General features: G+C 40.2%; 1 protein-coding gene and 1 long non-coding RNA gene across 5 annotated transcripts in view; one reads left to right on the top strand and one right to left on the bottom strand.

The window, feature by feature from the left end:
* The window catches only part of WAPL (WAPL cohesin release factor), a 58,126-nt gene that overhangs the window by 8,231 nt on the left and 30,824 nt on the right, over window positions 1-19,071 (bottom strand). For all 4 annotated transcript variants that reach the window (XM_083502396.1, XM_083502397.1, XM_083502395.1 and 1 more), the window contains exons 4-14: window positions 15,085-15,203; window positions 14,100-14,195; window positions 12,879-13,031; window positions 12,515-12,651; window positions 10,644-10,755; window positions 9,951-10,178; window positions 7,898-8,009; window positions 5,986-6,083; window positions 3,275-3,351; window positions 1,449-1,624; window positions 560-675 (exon numbers count right to left, since the gene is read on the bottom strand). In XM_083502396.1, the coding sequence (XP_083358522.1) occupies window positions 560-675; window positions 1,449-1,624; window positions 3,275-3,351; window positions 5,986-6,083; window positions 7,898-8,009; window positions 9,951-10,178; window positions 10,644-10,755; window positions 12,515-12,651; window positions 12,879-13,031; window positions 14,100-14,195; window positions 15,085-15,203 (1,424 nt within the window). The remainder of the gene's footprint in view (window positions 1-559; window positions 676-1,448; window positions 1,625-3,274; window positions 3,352-5,985; window positions 6,084-7,897; window positions 8,010-9,950; window positions 10,179-10,643; window positions 10,756-12,514; window positions 12,652-12,878; window positions 13,032-14,099; window positions 14,196-15,084; window positions 15,204-19,071) is intronic.
* LOC310706694 lies at window positions 6,377-18,489 on the top strand. Its single transcript, XR_014526075.1, has 4 exons — window positions 6,377-9,547; window positions 9,594-15,260; window positions 15,355-15,883; window positions 16,439-18,489. It is a non-coding gene; the product is annotated as an uncharacterized lncRNA (long non-coding RNA).

Genomic DNA, 19,071 nt, shown 5'->3' with positions numbered 1-19,071 from the left:
GGAATTAATTTCATTCTAGGAGTCATACAGAACCACTTGAGATCTGTAATTCCTACAAATGTTTTGCTAAAATCACTTTGATCTCTGCCACAGACTTGTCCTTCAGAAACAGCCACCAGTGCAAAGATCAGTTGTGTTGCCTAAAGCATGAAATAATCTGCCAGTCAGTGTCTGTGTATTTGGCATGCTCTAGTAAGATTTTTTTTTTTTAATTATTATTTTTTCCCAATGGCAGGTATGTTTTACCTGAACCTATTATGGCTTTCATTCTACCAAGTGAACCAAGTTCACTTGGTTTTTTATGTTTTATGATGCTGTTTGACTGGTGCTTGTTGTACTGATAGGCTTATACTCAGAAATGTGTTGGGAATTACAACTCTTTCAGCAAAGAAATGATATAATCAGTTAACGGTAAGGCTATCATGTTATGAACCAGTGGAAATTTTCAAACAGTTTTCATGGGTGTCATGTTAAATGTGATGTACTGAAGTTAGCACAAGTAATTTTTAACATGTAGCCTTACATTTTCTAGAAGCATTTTTTAAACAGTTTTTCTTACCAGAACCCGAATATCAAATCTCTGTTCTTGAGGTAGAAACTTTGGAACCTGAAGCACACAATTCAGCGCTGTGCCAATAAGACCATCTTGTTCACCTGTTTTAGTGCTACCCCACTCTGCAAACATTAAAGAATATAAATGCTGATTAGGCGTTTAAAAAACCAGAGGCATTTCAAATGTGCATTTACATCACTTAAAAGTAGCAACTGGCAATAACACCTGGCCATGATCGAATTTCAGATTAAGGTTTTGGTCCCACAAACGAATCTCTGATCAAGTTTACACCTCTCCCAGGCCGACACACCAGTCTGCAATGGAGGAGACTGAATCTCCCCTTTTACACCCGATAACTGAACCAGAACGTAAACCATCTAAGCCCAACGTAGCTGGGAATACTGCATTAACCCATCATGTCTCTGGTGTCATAGTAGGTGAAATAACTGAACGGACTAATCACGATAGTCATCTCAAATGTAACAGAGTAGAAGCCAAAAGAGTATTTTTGACATTTCTGCTTCTTAACTCATACCTAAGTGACATATGCAAGGTCAGTCAAAAAATTCAGGCTGCTTTATGAGAGACAGTTTGTTTTCCATTGTTCTAATTTGGCAGTCATGCACACTCACCCCCCTCAGTTTTGTAAACTGAAAACCAACATTTGCAGTACTGACACTAACTCTACTCAAATGATAGTTGCATACGTATTTCACATTTGCAGCATTGTTTTGCGGGAGCTGGAAGGACATTATTACACCTCTTACTGTCCACGTGATTAACCAGCCACCTGGCCTAAGCATAAATACAGGAATACTTTTCTCTAGACGTCATGGGAAACAATCTGACGGGACAGATGATAATCTGATTTTATGTTTCAGGATAAGTAACTTACCATTATCATTTGCTAAATTGAGTAAGACACCAATGATGGCTCTCATACAGTCCTCCACTGCCTTGCCCACATGGTTTGTTACATTCTGGTGCGGCAGTACCCTACTGTCTGGAAGACAGATGGTGTCTTCTGCACGGTTGTATCTCTGAATCAACTCCTCACAATGCTGCAGTGCTCTGAAGGTTACAAAAACAGGAGTCAAAATATACAACGCAAATCATTTTCATATCAGTGTGACAAAATTTCTTCACGTAAAAAATCCAGTTCCAGCTGTAGACAGCAAGCTTAGTTTTCATTTATCATGCTGGTTTAATGGTAACTAGCAACACAGTCCCCAAAATTATATTAGAAAGCATAATCTCATGTACTTTTTATTAAGAAAAAAAGGTCCAAAGGTGCACTTCATAATGATCTAGTCCCAGATTCTTCACATAGGAATCTGCAACATATTAGCAGCACAAAGCACTTTGGACCCAGCAAGTACTGAAGTAAGGCGTTGAAAAAGCAGAACCATAACTACTGGTATGTTAGTCACTTGGCCCCTTTTATGTGCACTAGTTGTCTGGTCATAAAGCTAAATGTGAACAGGACTGTTTGCACGTAACACCAAATGTCTGCAGTAAGATTATTTAAAATATATATATATTATTTATTTGGTTTTTCAGATTAAAGTTTTACAATCACATATCCAATATCCAACATAAAACATAAAAACAAGATTCCAGAGAATCTCCTGGGCTTCCCTCCTCCCCTTTGTGGGTCCTATTGTTAGTCATTTCCTCCTGCATCTTTTATAATAATCCAAATCTTTTGCATCTCCATTATGTCCAAAATTCACCATTCAACTACAAATGTTATTCAAAGCCTACTAACAATTTTAGCTGTTTACAGTGGTTTTTAAGATAAATTATAAATTTTCCCCAATCCTTATTAATATTTGAGTCTTCCTGATTTCTGATTCTTCCGGTCATTTTTGCCATTTCGGCATAATCCATAAACTTTTCTTTTCTGTAAACCGCCCTGAGACCTCCAGGTATAGGGCAGTTTATTAAACAAACAAACAAACAAACTTGCAATAAGAATTTTTAACATTCGTGACGTATTTTGATGGTGAGATGAAGCCATGTAAAGCTAACTCTTGTAGACACAATGCTAATTCCAGGTTTGTGTCTTCATTCAATTCTGGCAACAGATTAAGCTTCTCCCCCATACTATACACTCTAGAGGCCTGCACAGAAAACACGCATCACTGTATATGGCCATGTAATTCTCTTTAATTGCTATGATTCAAACATAAGTAAATGTATACAGGGTTTATGTCAACAAATTTCCCTCTCTGGAACCCATAAACTACATATAAATCTTCCTGTCAATATTTTTACTCCGCTTGAGTGCTGACTAGAATTTCTGAAAGCAGTACTTACATCACTCCCCCAATCCTGTGAGTTCCATGGGGAAGTTGTTGAAAGAAAAAGAAGTTCCCCCAAATTAAGAAACACGTATAAAGATAATGTGGGGTGTGTGTATAATGTTTGTATGGGAACATTTCACAATCAAAAGTGATTTTGATTGCAAAACTTTCTCATACAAAACATAATTAGCAACAGAAGTTACTTCGAGCAGGTAGAAAAAAGCATATCAGTAAGCGGAAGCAGGAAACAATCTAACTCGCTTTCCCCCTCATTTGAAAATACTAAGCTGCAACACACACACACATGCTGAGGAAAGCTATCACCAAGATTGCAGTGTTAATACATAACCTAACAACATAAACCTTTAAAGAAGTATACCATACTGTATTTTAAAAAGCATTCATTAGAACTTACTTAGCTGAAGAGACAATGAGCTGCGAATCCTTATATGCTATCAAGTAACTCTGATTTTCTGGATTATGAACTGTTACCTAAAAAAGAAAAGAAAATATCATACAGCTATCATCTTTTGATGTGCGGGTTAAGCTCCTTTCACCTTCTGAAAGAACTCTATGCTTTTAACAGATCTCTCAAGCTTCTAGAATGCTGCAGTTTAACATTCTGCTTTGTGCTAAGCAAGCACCATTAACTTAATTTCTAGAAACCTGGATTTTCTAGAACAGTGTTTCCCAACCACTGTTCCGCGGCACACTAGTGTGCCGCGAGATGTTGCCTGGTGTGCCACGGGAAAAATTAAAAAATTCGAAAGATTTTTTTTTTTAAAGTCAAATTTTCGATTGGGGCGCCGTCACTAGATGACCCCTGGGGTTCCCTCCCTCCCTCCCGCTCTGCGCCTCCCTCCTCCTCCTCCTCCTCCGGGGAGGCCCTTCCTGGCTCTCGGCCAAGGCTTGGCGGCTGCCACTCACTCACTCGCTCGCCCACCCGTCCCTCCATCCCTGCACCCGGCCTCTCCCCCTCCGTCCCCGGCGCGGGGGCTGCCGGGATCCGTAGTCCCCTCGCCCTTGGGCTCCACGCCCGCGCGGGGTGCGCAAACTACATTTCCCAGCATGGCCTGGCGGGCTGGGCGTTTTGTTTGAAGCGCTCTTCTCCCGGCCATGGAATGAGCGCGGCGGCGGCAGCCAGGCGGGCAGGGGCTCTTCCGTGCAGACCCCACGCAGCCTGCCTGCGCCCCCGCGGAGATCGGGCGGCAGGATGGAGCCCGGGGATCCCCGCGGAGGCGGGAGGCTGCCCCCCAGGTAGGGCTGCGTCGGGGGGGGTGTTATTTTTGCAATGCTGCATCTGCGCCGGAGGGGACGCATCGGACCGCGGGGAGACCCCTTGGCGGGCGTGCAAGGCAATGCATGCGTGCAGGCGTTGCATGGAGTGCAGTGCAATGCAATGGCAACGCGGCGCCCTGCATGCATGCATGCAACTTCCACCGGCGCTCCGGACTTGGCAGGTGAGGGGGGTCCCCAGTGGGCGGCAGAGAGAGCCAGGAGGGTGAAGGGGAGCCGGGGGGGAGCAGCGCTGCTCCCCGAGCCGAGCCCGGGGGGAAACTTCGCCGTCGTTGCGCCGGGTGTTGGAAGCGGAGGCTGGCGGGGGCCCCTCACCTGCAAAACCTGGTCGCCTCTCATATATTTCGTGCATTGCATTCATCGCTCGCTTTCTCCTCCAAGGAGCTCCCGGGGGCGCGCGTGGCTCTCCCCGTGTTATCCTCGCAACAACAGCCCTGCGAGGTGGGTCAGGCGAGTGGCCCAAGGGAGCACCCAGGGATTGTCCTGGCCAGGTGGGGTGATTTGAACCCTGCTCTCTGCCTGGTCTTCGTCCTCATTTAGCCCCCACATGTGCATGACTGTGCATGACTGAGGTTTTCCCCCCTCGTCTTGGCTATGGTGTGAGTCTGTGCTGTTAATTAATGGGGTTCTGCCTTCGGAGAAGATGAGCCAGCCCTCAAGGAGGTGATTATGTAATTTGCTAGCAATTCATGTCCCTCCCGGCGTGACGCTGCGCGCTGACGTCACGGGGCTGTAATGGTGGTGTGCCTCGAGATTTTTTTCATGAAACAAGTGTGCCTTTGCCCAAAAAAGGTTGGGAAACACTGGGAACACTTGATGTCGCCTAACAGCCTGGGCTAAGGGAATAGGCTTGAGCTGGGAGATCTCCAGCCTAAAGCAAAGAGCTAGGGAGTCCTCAAGCCAAACAGAAGAAACTCAGGGAAGCCTACAAGGCCAACTAACCAAACCCTCAGCCAGTTTAACTTCTCCAAGCCTGGCCATTTCAACACTACCCCCACTTAGAGCTGACTGGGCAGGCGGAGGTGTTACAAATAGTATATTGTTAGCTAAGAGCCTCATTAACATATAGGGCCAGCGCCACATTTATACTTTGGGCTTGGTAAGAATTCTAGAGTCACCGTCCCACCATTAACAGGAAGTGAACGCATAATATCTCTCATGATAATACACATACAGACATGCTAATATACAAATGGACCAGGGTTTCTCAAAATTGGTTCTCCAGCTGTATCTGAACCACAACTCCTGTAATCCCTAGCTAGTGGGACTCGTGGTCAGGGATGATGGGAACTGTAGTGCAAAAACAGCTGGTGTCCCAAATTTGGGAAACCCTGAAATAGACAAAGAACCTTGTGTTCACAAACATCAATGCTGTCAAATATACATGTGTGCTAGTCTACACACACAAACAGGTACATACAAGCTCCCCTCCAATGTGGCTGCAGGTCTCCATTTCTCTCCCCCAAGAAACCAAAAAACAGAATAGAAAAAGGGAACAAAGAAATTCTCCCCACCCTCTCTCTATCTATCTCTCTCACACACACACCTTGTCAGCAACATCTTTCACCTCAATACCATTTAGGAAAGCGCTACCAGTTAGACATTTGCTGAAGTGGGCTAGTTTTTTTATAATTAGATTCAGAATGCCCAATTTGAATATGGCCCATCAAGCTTAACCCAGGGCTAACCCAAAGCAGTGTAGTAGCTAATGAACACAAACGGCACATAAATAGTAAGAAGCTATATGGACAGAACCCATGGGTCTTACTTTCCTCATCCCTGGTTCTGGACCATTAAAATAAATCACTCTTTACAAAGTTAAATACTTACGCTTTCTAAAACCCGTAAACATCGTTCTGCTCCCCATAATGAAGCAACCAATTTCTCTTCATTTTCATCGCTGCTTAAGTGATCCACACATTCTTTAACTAAGAAACAAAGATTATGTTATTACTAAACTGTTAAAGGAAGTAATTTTTACTTTCAGAATTGCATGTATATGATGAAATACCCTAATATTCCAATTATGTTTTATCAGTATACTTTAAGCCAACTTGTGTCACACACACAAAACACAAAGAGGCCAATTTAAAAATACATGTAGGTCGTGCACATATATGACCATATTCACACTTCATGCTAAAGCAGAGTTTAGCCCTAAGTGAATGGGCCTGTACAAACCCAAGAAATTCCACCTTCTCCTACCAAGTCAGGAAGAGGGCATCAGAAGACTTTAGCTTCACTCATTCAAAATCCAGAATTAACTTCACTTTCAAACCAGGGGTTGTGGTTTAAAAAAGATTTCATAACTTCTTCGTTGCCTTGTTATGAAATTTATCTACGGATGTTTTAAACCAGGAACCCTGGTCTGAAAGTGAAGTTAATGTTAAGCCAGGATTCTGTAAAATTGAAATTAAACTGTGCTGAAGTCCTCCATATGGCAGTAAGAGGGAAGGAAGAGGGGAGGTGGGGAACATGAAAGCCAACCCTTTGCTTGGGCATGTTCAGGCTAATCTGCATAGCACCAAACCATGACTGGTTGGTTTATCTAGTGTGATACATATACTGTTTAGCTGTAAAAAAAAACCAAAACAAACCAACAACACTAAGTGGTTTAGTGTTACATGTGAACGCAACCACAGAGTTATATGCTGGGTAGCCTAAGCTATCAAATTGTAAAATGTACACAGAATACAGATAACCATTTGCTATCATTTAAAAGATTTTAAGATACAATCCTGACTGTCTCAAGGATTTGGCAAAACCACACCACAAGTCTTGTAACTCTATTAACACCAAGTGATCATGACACTTGCCCAACAGCCCCCATGTCAGATGTGCATGAAAGTCAAGTAGCAAAACACACAGTGACATGACATGGATGTCAAGAGAATCCAGTCTGTACCCTGTCCAGGAAAAGTCCACTACAACCTCCCAGCACAGGTGTGCCTCAGGTCAGTGGGGATCAAGTGATACCCACAACTTCAGATACAAGGTTTCAATCCTGTGGCAGCTGATACTCATAGCCAGAACTTTCCATATAACCTCTGACAGGGAAAAGCGGGAGCTACGTAGGCTATTGCTTCTTGTAAAATAAGATTCACTTCAATGAGGACAGCTGATCCCTTCCCATCCATGTGTAGCTCTGGCCACAATCCATTTCTTTTGCTCCAAAGGTACGCATTATCAAGACAAACTCTTATTCCCGAGGTCATCATTGGGATGGCTTGCAATGTTAAAATTTAACTAGGGAACTGAGCACTCCACAACTACTAGGCTCATTCAGTAAGGAGCACCAACAGGCCTCTGCTGCAATGGGGGGGGGGGGAGCCTCTCACAGAATTAACTATGATTAAGATCTCTATTTAAGTTACTGATGGGATAAATTAATAAGACAACTTGGGAATTTTATTTCTTTGTTCTCTATTGGGGACAATTCTTTCATGATCTTCTTGAGTATACCTTTTTATTGGGCAAAAGTTGAAACTAAGGTCATATCTCTGCAGTTGTATATATTATTTTACTACTGCAATAGCTAAGTTTAAGTACACACACTATAGAAAAGGGTTTTGGAAATTCATAGCATTCCATGGGCTCGTCTATCCAGCGCATCAGAAAATTTCACTATTTGCATGTATTCTAATACATAGTCCTTTCATTCTACCACACGAGTAATATATAAACTACCTCCTAATAATAAAAGATATATACTTTAATTCTCACTAGAGGTATAAGTGCATACCTTTATCTACAATGTGATCAAGACCACCAAGAAGTCGCAACTCTTCTTTAAACCAGTCTCCTGCCCGTTTTGAAGTGAGAGAGAGCAATGTTTCCATTGCCAAATGCCCTGTCTAGAAAACACAGAGAAAAATGGTTTATAAATTAAAAGCAGCACTCTATCAGGTACTTCTTCCATTAACGCTGTCATTTGAATCTCGATTACATGATTATGTATTATAAGTTTGAAAGTGCAGGTTAATTAACCACCAAAATATTTTACTGCTCCGTGTGTTTATAGATTATTATTGTATCTTAGCAAAATGCTGCTGCACTATCACCATGTCTTACTCCCTTCCAACTCTTTTGCTACTCACAAAAATAAATGAATTCATATGCAAAATCAAATTGCACCATTGTATTTCTTTACCAATGAATCACTGTACTGCAGATTGGGGGCAAGTCTCAAAATATAAGTGGGTACTATGAAACCAAACTGATAATTTTAGCTTAGCTTTACGCATCTCAAACAAAACGGCATCAAAAGCCGCATGAGGAACGTCTAATGTAAGAAATGGGTGGCTTTAGACAGGTGACAAATATAGTCCCTAAGTGAGAAGATTGTGTAGGCATCAATCCCTCTATTTGCCAAGTTGTTAACAAAAAGAATAAAACATTTAAAATAATCCATAAAAAGGTTATAAACAGCTAATTAAAACATTTAAAGAATAAAAACCCAAGATAAACTAAACATAGACTAAAACACATATCAACATTCTACATGTCTGGGTAGGCTTGCCTAAACAAAAATGTGTTATCAGGCACCAGAAAAAGTACAGTAAACCTTCAATTTACATAGGGATTATGTTCCAGGGAACACCTAAAGCCAAAACTATGTATAGTCCAAACACATTGGGTTCAATGATGGGTGGGATTGCTAGCCATTTCCCCTAGAACCGCCCCCCATCCCTTTTTTTAGCCTCATGCATAAACCTAAATGCACACAAGTTAAATGCATGTAGGTTGCAGGCTTACTGTACAGTAAATGTGCCTGGCCAATATCAATAGGCAAGGAGTTCCAAAGTACAACAGCTGCCACACTAAAAGGGGTTCTATTCAGCAGCTGTAACAGTTCCAGTTCCACAGACTGAAGTGGTCAAGTGGGGATATATGGGGTGAGGCAATCTTGCAGGTAAACTGGTCCCAAGTTGTAAAGGGCTTTATGTACTAATAGCAACACACTGAATTTGGCTCAGCAGCAAACTGGCAAGCAATTCAGGTCTCAGAGCACAGGTGTCAGATGCTGACAGGGTCTCACTCAAACAGGCAAAGTTTGCAGAAATACACAAATGTTTTAGGAAGAAAACCTTAAGGTGGGGAAAAACCCCCAACACAGTCCAATTGATAACTTCTCCTGCTCAAGAGCCACAGAATTCAGAGTTGTCTGGCTGTTGCTGTTTTTTTGTGGGGGGAGCAAAGGAATCCTGGAAAAGGAATGGGTGCCTGAACAGGAAAACTCCACACTGCAACCTCTTATAGCATGTAAAGATTTCATACCAGATACCACATTTAGCCCTAGTAAAGTGCACATTTTTATACACACAGAATCACAAAAATAACTGTTTTCAGCTCCCACTCTTATCAAGTGAAATATTATTCAGAAAATTCATTGGTGTTTAATTATACAATCAATTAAATACACTATTTTAGTGGCTTAGCTAAACAGATCTATTTGTTCTATACCGTCTGCCTACTACCGTGAAGAAAAAACCATGAGATGAAAACTGCACTGTTAAATACTTTAAAGTGTTTGGGTTTTATCTTTCAAGAGTTCAACACTCTTCATCTGCCCTAGTTAAAATTTTTAGAAGATGTGAGAGAAAGAAGCCATGACTACACTAAGTAATACCTGCAGGGATCACTGCTGTTATTTCAGAAGTGCCAGGGTTTTCCTACACTCTGCTCTTCTAAAAGCATCTTTTAAAAGTTAACCAGTTTCTACCCACAAAAACAGCAACAACACCTGTACCATTTTCACATTAGAGAAAAATTAGGTTAACAGTCACACAACCTACCGTTATATTTTCTAGATCAAGGTGTTTGTTGTGAACAGTTTCACAGAGTCTTCGGATTTTTTCCTTAATCTTGTTCATGTCTTTTTCATTGAGCAACTTGGATGAAGAAGAGTCTTGTTCTAGTTCCAGAAGCCGGATCATTAAATCTAAGCTGGCTCTATCTAGATCCATGTTCAAGCGATCTCTGCTCAAGATATACATTAAAGCTGCTGTGCAAAGTGATAAATTCTTCAATGGAAAGGAAAAACAGGAAAACAAAGTGGTAAATATTTGGTTAAGATGCAGAAATCCAGTAAGATTTAAACATGAATGTAAGATCCAAGAAGTTACAGTTAGCCCACAGACTTTCATTATGCAAGTCAGGGGCAAGGCTATGTCCAAGCAAAAGCTTTTTGAACTCTCAGTTTAGTGGTTCTCCAACTTTTCCCCGATGACTACTTAAAAATCACTGAGGGTCTTGACAGATAAACTTAATGATTTTTCTGCTTGTTATAACAATTGTAACGCACAGTACTAGATGCTGCATTATTTTTAAACAATATTTCTTTTGCTTCTTTCATTTCTTAGAGATTACATTTCAGTGCATTCCAAAGAATTTAAACTGCAATAAAATAATACACAACAGACAAAATAAAAACACAATTAAAACCAGTATGAGTATTTAAGTGATGGGTGTGCCAGAACTCTACATACGTGGTGATGCTGCGAGTCATCCAGTGTTTTGAAGACCATAGCTACCATTCCATGTGCTCTCAAATGCATTCGGAAACTGGGCATGGCGCACTTTGTCGCCAGGCTGATAACACTAAAAACAAAACAAAACAAATCTTATGAACTAAAGTTTCTCCAAGTCTCTAGAATTTTTCTCCAAGTCTCGCAGAATTTTAAAGAACTCAACAACCAATGGAGAGCCCAGGTTGCCTGCCCGCAAAACCCCTACAGTCACGATGAAGCAATCAAATGACAAAGTGCACACCACAGGACAATGGCTTCGTGTCAAGGAAACCCAAAGTGCGTAGAGGAAACTTTGTTCATGGGGTACTACCCAAAAGTGCAGGCCTGTAGCACAAATAGCCTGACAGTCAGACATATTTCCTACTCCCAGTGCAGCAGGCCTATAGAAAAATCAGAAGCAGTGAGCAATTTGACTCAAGGTGCTCCTCTGTGGACATAGTGTGCCTAGCAAGTGTATTTAGTGAGGAAGAAACCCCCCAGGGCTCCACTGATCCCCTTCCCCATCTCCCCGCTATGGCTACTACTATGCTGTGTGATGCCGTGGGAAGCAGCTGAAGTCAGGAAGTTGTCGATGTTTACAATCAGCTGGCCAAGCCACAAACCAGCAAGAGAGCTGCCACCATCACAGCTCCTGTCAATCACTTGTAGTCTGGTCTCTTAGTTAAGGGCAGTCCAGCAAAGAGGACTGATCAATGCTTAGTTTATAGAGGGAAGAGCTTCTGTGACTGAAGAGCTCCAATCAAGATGTCTGCACACAGTCACAAACATTTAGAGATCTCCTATTCATTTTCTATTTACCCTGTACTACCTCAGAAAGATCAAGCTACATGAAACAAACATGTACAATCTTATGCAGAGCTACCATTATGTTCTTTGATAGTGGTACTCTGATGACACAAGCTCTTTCTCTTTCCAGCTGATTCGGTGCCAGCTGTCTGGTGAATTTACTGTATCTGGATCAACATGCTAAAGATAATGGTTAAGGCTGGAGAAGGGGTGCCTGCCATCAGCAGTCTCGCTCTGATGTAGCAGACAACACCAGTTTGAAACAAGATTTCTTCATGGAAAGAAGGGTGAGACTGACTGGCTACATATGCAATTGATTAATTATTAACCTATTAAAAGCAACTGATGAATTATAAATCTAATCTATGTGACCGTCTGGACGTTTGACCCACCCTAAAATGTAATCCAACTATGGCACTGATCTTGTGTTTTTCTGTTGCATTTGTGTAAGTTTAGTGTCATTTTTTAGTTTTATTTTAAACTACAGCAAGGTCCCTTGAGAACTCCCTGAAGATGAAAGAGGGGTTGAAAAATGCATCAACGAAATACTTTTGCGATAACTACTCAGAAAGAAAAAGCGAACTAGGTTATAACAATGAATAACATCTTTTCACCAGTGTGTTTACCCAAGTAACTATCCAATGCTTTCTTTAAACAGTATGAGACATTCCTTATTAACCATAAGGGGAATAAAAATCACACCATGCAACTTCAGAACAATAGTGGGAATTATTTCATTTACCTATTTACTGTGAATGCATTGTCAGGTCAAAATCTGGCTACTATATTCTCTTGAGAACACAGAGAACAAATAGCTCTCCTTATTAACAACTATGACTTAAGCTATACAGATTGACTTCCATTCAACATCAGCCCAATTTACTAGCAATACTTTTTACACAACTGCACCAGTACATAGGTTCTCCATAGGATGTTCCTGAAGGAAACCAAATTGCTCCCAATGGCGCAACAGTCTACAATGCTTATGAACACAATACACCTAACAAGAAAATGTGGAAATGCCATTATTAGAAATATCTTACCTAAGGCAACGTGTGTTTAGGGGCTGATTGCACTTCAGTCCACTTAACAAGTATTCAATATCATCGGTGAACTCTTGATTCTCTCCAAATTCTACTACATCATTGAAGTGCTTCACATGTTGAACAACAGTGTATAACTGGAAGGCAGATGTATAAAACTTGTTTTTAGTTTTAGAGCTCCCATTTAAAAGTCTACTTTATCTGGCAGCAACAGAAATCATCAGCCAGCTCAGACTGATAAGTTATCTATTTTTAATAGGGAGATTTCTCCACCTGGCCAATTGTTCTTTAGATCATAAATGGTAAAAAAAATATTTCACCAAGTTTACTTTCGAAACAAGAAAGTTTTAGATATTCCACTTACTTCTTTATCTTCTTTCCTACATTTCAAGGCAGTTACTATCTCTTGATAGGGTTGAGTGGGTATGGTCACAGTTTTTATCACTTTGGGAGGTGGTGCAGGAGCTTTGAACACTCCATCATCTTTATGAATTGCCTCCTTTGAAGACAGCCTTACCTATTAATGAAAAGTACATGAATGGGTAGGTGTTTAAGCCTTATATGAACACTAAATAGGTAACAGAAAATTACGTGCATGTGTTGCATTCATCCACTGGGATTTTCAGAGGCTTCAAAAGTGCAAATTAAATGAGTGAACACATGCTGTATGTGCAAGATGATTACAATTCAGATGTTGTGGGGTATTTTTTTAAGGGCCTCCAGGGGGCAACTGAAATGGAAGTACAGTGTAGTGACATCCTTACCATTTACTTTAAGAATCCAGACTAATGGAACCACATTTAAGCTTTAAAAAACTAAGCAGACATACACCAACCCAAAAATATTTTAAAAACACAATGGCAGCTGTTAACTGTTCCCTCTTCTATGTCCCTGAAACCACACTCATGCTGAGCCATAGAATCATTCAAAATATTATGCCCCCAACAAAATCATTTTGTACTTTCATTCTTGGCTGTGTAATGGAAACACTTTCTGTGCACAGTTATCACCTCCAGTTATTTATATGATTTGGAGATGTCTTTGACCAATAAAAACCCCGATTTAAAATTGTGTGGACTGAGGACCAATAACATTTCTAAGTGCATTATAAAGTAATAGATGCAAACATTTACAGCTAGCTGCCACAAAAAATAACTTGTTGAAGCAATTTGTAATTCAGTTTAAATTACATAAACCATCCCATATGCTAAGAAGTAAACATGCAGTAATGAGTTTGGATTCAACCTGCATAGCCACGTACAAAAGAGTAGACTAAATGTAAGAAACCAGCGTCAATGGACAATGTATTCTTTGCAATCGAAGAAAAGGTAGTTAAAATATCATTATTATTCCTGGTTAAATTCATAACCATTGTCATACTAAAGGCATGACACAACCACGGAATATGCTAGGTTTTTTTTAAACCTTAATATCCAGCAGTGTCTGCAACACTGCCCTGATGTTTACTACTATAATAATAAGCCATTTCTCAGGCTACTTCTCCTGGTGTAGATGAATCATCTCTAAGTTTAGTGTTTAAGCACTGGGAGGGTTGGCAGAGGGAAAACAAGATCCCCTTACTCACAGGGACACTTGGATTTTTCAACACCTGTGATGTCGGAAGAGTCTCAGATTCTGGTTGATTCCAATGTCTAGCATTGTATACAGCTTTTGTTGGTGACTGCAAAACAAAACAGTTGGAATATTCATTTAGAACCTAACCAGCTATTTATAAGAACATCCATTTCAAATCCTCTATGAGATTTATTTTACATCATGTTTTGTCTTCCACAAAACATTTCACGAGAGTTTTGAACATTAATACTGACATGACAGTGCTTTACTCCCTTAAATTCTAAGAACATCAGAACAGAACTTATCACCATGACATTATGTGCAAAACTAAGCTTTAGAAGGTGTATATATTTGTCTCAAATTCAAGATTTTCTATCAGTTAACATAGTCATGGGGTGTGGAATAAACAAATATTTCACATTATTCATCTCCTAAAGGAATCTGCATTTTAGTTCACTAGTCATGGGCCTACAATTCTTGACTCTGTTTATTAGAGAGCCATTATTTGTTGCCACAATCAATGGCCTCTCTCTCCATATTCCAGAGAGCTGGGGAGGTTTTGGGACGGATATGCAATCTTCTCTCATTTGAGCTGGAGTACAGAAAAAATAAAGAGTCTCTTCAAAACAGCATTTCTTATGTTCACCAACCCACAGTTCAAATGAGAGCCCCTGGAAGGATATCTGGTGAACAGGACAACAAGCAGCACACAGAGAGCCCAGTAACATTCACCTTTGGTGAACAAATGGTGGGTGCCTGTTGCAAATTGTTTTCTATCAAGATATATGAGAAATAAAGGAAGTAAAAGACCTGAGGAGCAACCAGCAGGATACTAGCCTGCTATAAAATCCAGGTGGGTTTTTCATCGTATTAAAATTTCCATATATGTATTCGTTCTTGGAAACATGCATTATGAACTACTAGGCTCTGGGACTGTCTCCTAAACAAAAGTACTGCTAAAACCATGACAGTCTAATTTCATTGGTACTACTTACCCTCTTTGGTCCACTAAATATCTTCCGTGTGTTTTCCTTAGACTTATCACCTTGTGGATTTATGGATTTCTTATTGCTTTCAGGAACACTGGATGCATCTTCTGGAAACTCCAATAGCTCTGCCAGGATAAGAGTAAGACAAGGAGTTGTAATTTTTCAAGTTTGCATCAGGGGAGGTTTCCTTCATGTAAGGTGAAAAGTTCAAACACACTGAGAACTGGGTACTGCATACTAGGAGGGAATTAACAAATAGTACTTTGCAGCAAAAAGTGTCATTTGTTTGTTTATCACAAAAATGTGTGTATGTTATCTGTTACAGAATGTGCAGCCAACTCCTTTTTAAAAACAAACAAACATATTTTTATTAAAGATTTCTTAGTTTACAAAAGTATGTGCAATGTCTCTTTTTTCAAGTTACATTTTCTACAGATCAGTTTCATTTGTTGAGACATTAGTGTTACATTAGGAGGAAAAGTCTCTCAGCAGCTTTCTCCTTTTGACTAATAATAATAATAATAATAATAATAATAATTTATTTACATAAATATCACAGGAGGCTATTCTACATTTTAAAAAGGGAACAGTGGAATTCAGATGAAAACTTTAGTTGAATATATAAAATTTTCCCCTCCCAAAGGATTAAGAAAAACAGGTGGGGCTGTAGGGATTTACCACAAATTATTGTGGAATAACAGTTTCAAATGCACATTCTATGTTAAATAAAGCATGGCTTAAGAATAATCACATGAACATGAAAGCTGAAATCAAGTTATCAACTCATCAAGAACAACATTACATAGCCCTGTCACAATCACATCATATAGAAACAGGTTTCTGCAAGTCTTATTAGCCAAGTTGTGAACACTTTCAGCTCCACCAAGTCCTGTGCCAGACAACGCAGGGAAGGGGTCTAATATTGCACTGCACTTTGAAAACAGACAGAACCAGCAAGTCTAACCACTACTACCTACTCCAAAGCTCAGTGCATTATGAAAAGCCCCACCGCCCTCCCTTTAGAGCCTTGCGCCGCCTTCCAAAACTCAGCCTGGCACCTCACTTGCCCAGCTTTGGCAAGGCAGCGGGAGTATCAAATGCATTCCCACCCACCCCTTCATTGCATGACAACACAGCCTGCAGGTTTCATGTCAAAGTACTCTTGCAGTCCACTCGGTATAAAAAGTTGGACTGCCCTGTTCCAGAGATAGGGAAGTCTCATTGGCCCTGTTCTGTGGTAAGGGAAAGCAACGTAAACCAGACACTACAACTGTCTTAGAAAAACATGTAAACCAAACAGGCTTGCAACAACTTACTATTGGATTAATAACAGGAGAAATATAGGATCATCATATAATAGTTATAATTAAACTACACACAACAGAAAGAAAATAAACTCACGAGGCCTGTTGAAAAACCTCCCGTAGTGAAATTAATTGCTCCCATTTCAGGTATTAAAACCAGTTCAATAAATTATTATTGCATTGGGGACAATCTGGAAGAGCTTTTTATCTGTGTAGTTCCATTCAAAAGCATGGAAGTCATGATTTGATACTGCAGTCATGAACATGTGCAAGTGAGCCAGGCTCTTGGGTGTTCAGCTATTTTGATGTGCCTACTAAACATTACTCTATTCATGGTCATGGTTTTAAAGCAACACTTTCACATACAAACCAACAATGAATCCCATTTTACTGCGTTCTCTCCAAGTTATCCACCTCTTTAATTCCATCATTCCTTTTTAACATCCACACCAACGCAGATTCTTTGGCAGATTCACGAATCAGGCATTAACTTAAATCTGCAATAACTTAAATCTTTAGCTAGAAAACTAACTTAACATTTAGGGATCAAATGTTTAGCACAGGGTTGACATTTAACAACCTCTAGGGGGAAAAGCTGTTCCTCTGGGCCAAGCAGAAGGCTTGCATTTGGGGGTGGTGCAAATGGGCAAAAATCCCTTTGATGGTAACCCTTCATATTTTACTACATGTTGCTCTGGAGGGGCTAGAACTTGCAAGTAGGCTTTTCCAGGTGCAGGGCACTGTTGCTTGGAAGGTGGGGGTTAAAAAGATACTCATGTGCAAACACAAGCAGTCAGTCATGCCAGCCTCGATCCTGGGTTTGTCAAACTGATTGGCTGTTCATTGGTCAAATTAAAGCACAGTAATTAGAACAGTAACAAAAACTGAATTTATTGCAAGTTACAAATATGGTAGTCTTCTAAAAACCACCATTCTTTTACAGAAGATTTACAGAGCACCACCCCAGGTCACAAGGGGGACATTTCTCACCACATCACATACAATAAATTCTGTAGCAAACATTTGTGTGGCTGCTTGTGTGATCTGTGTGTTCCTGCTGAAAGATGCCTACAGTAACATGAAGCTTGAAATTAGTCGTACCTTGGATCCCAAACACTCTGGAACTCTGACGTTTTGGCTCCCAAACACCGCAAACCCGGAAGTGATTGTTCCGGTTTGTGAACGTTCTTTTGGAACCTGAACATCCAACGGGGCTTCTGATTGGCTGCATGAGTTTCCTGCAGCCAATCAGAGACCACGATTTGGTTTTCAAACATTTGGAAGTTGAATAGACTTCTGAAATGGATTCCATTCAACTTCCAAGGTACGGCTGTATATAATCTGTGTGGCTTAAATGGAAGAACAGTGAGAAGGAACAATCTGAGGAAAGTTGCAAGGCACCACCTACCTAAGAAGAAAGGTTGGCACCTACAATAGTGGAGAGCAACGGGCCTCATTCCTGCCATTGCTAGCAAGCAACCTTGTAATACCTCTGAAAATGGAGGCTCCCACTTACACAACACTACACTTTACTTCATGGAATATTTGGCCATCTCATTTGACAGTTCAATTAGACTCAACAGCAACCCACCTACTTGACCATTAAGACATAAAATTCTGTTAGCAAGTTCACCATTTTAAAGCACTTTCAGGAATATTTAAATCCTCTAGTTGACTACTGTGTGAATTATTACTTCCTTCCAAGAATAACAGAACTCATATCATTATATTTTATAAATAAGATCTGCTTTTATATGGAGTTTCACTGAAAAGGAACAGGGAATATTTTGGGACTGGTTTTTTGGGGAGAGACACTTGAGACCAGCTTTTTTGGAAGAGGAGCATACAAATAAGTGAGGACTTTACAAATATTATCCTTTAGCTACCCAAGTAAGAACAGAGTTCACTTTCTCTTTGACAGAATCCAATCACCTATCTATGGCAAAGGAACATCATGCAAGCAATCTTTAATGCAACAAATTGCTGCAATGCTTAACATGGAAGAGTAAGGAAAATATGAGAGTTATCTGTTGAGAGGAGATCCATTCTAGCCTTGATATTTTTAGACTATGCTGCAGAACCAATAAGAGACAGAAGACTTCATTTTGAAATGTTTACAGGAAACACAGTCATCTTTGAAGTAGCTGGTTCATAATCTGTCACTCTCCTCAATTCTCTTCTACTCTGTGATTAATTCATGTTTGTTTTGGCTAAAGCAACCATCACTACAATGATTAACCAGTTTATCTTGTCTGCCTTGCTGATCAAGCATTTCATGTGTTGTACTCCAATGGCCCAGTTTAGTTTTGGGAGACTCTGTAGTCAATGAATGAAACTACAGCAACAGCTTCCATTTATTTCACAGGACTACAGTTATCAAACAATTACTGGAGGAGGTCTGGGTGCCTGAAGCTTTATAACCTCATATACTTCCACACACTTAAAATTAATGTAACTCACCACCTTGAATGTTTAAAAGCATATGTGAATAAAGGAAAGAGGTCTTGATTATTCAGATTTTCAGTCTGCATATTTACCAATCCATACCAAAAATAAAGATCAGTAACTTGATTTTATCAGAAAGGCACAATGCCATCACTAAGTTCAATTATTTTTTGTTGTTTTCAAAGACAGTCTAACACATACTACAATAAAAATCACATCAATTTCCTAATATTTTGATGAGACT

This window comes from Podarcis liolepis (genome assembly GCF_965112155.1).
Source record: "Podarcis liolepis genome assembly, chromosome: 5".
NCBI lineage: Eukaryota > Metazoa > Chordata > Lepidosauria > Squamata > Lacertidae > Podarcis > Podarcis liolepis.
The sequence above is the reverse complement of the archived record's forward strand: the minus strand, read 5'-3'. Positions and strand labels throughout refer to the sequence as shown.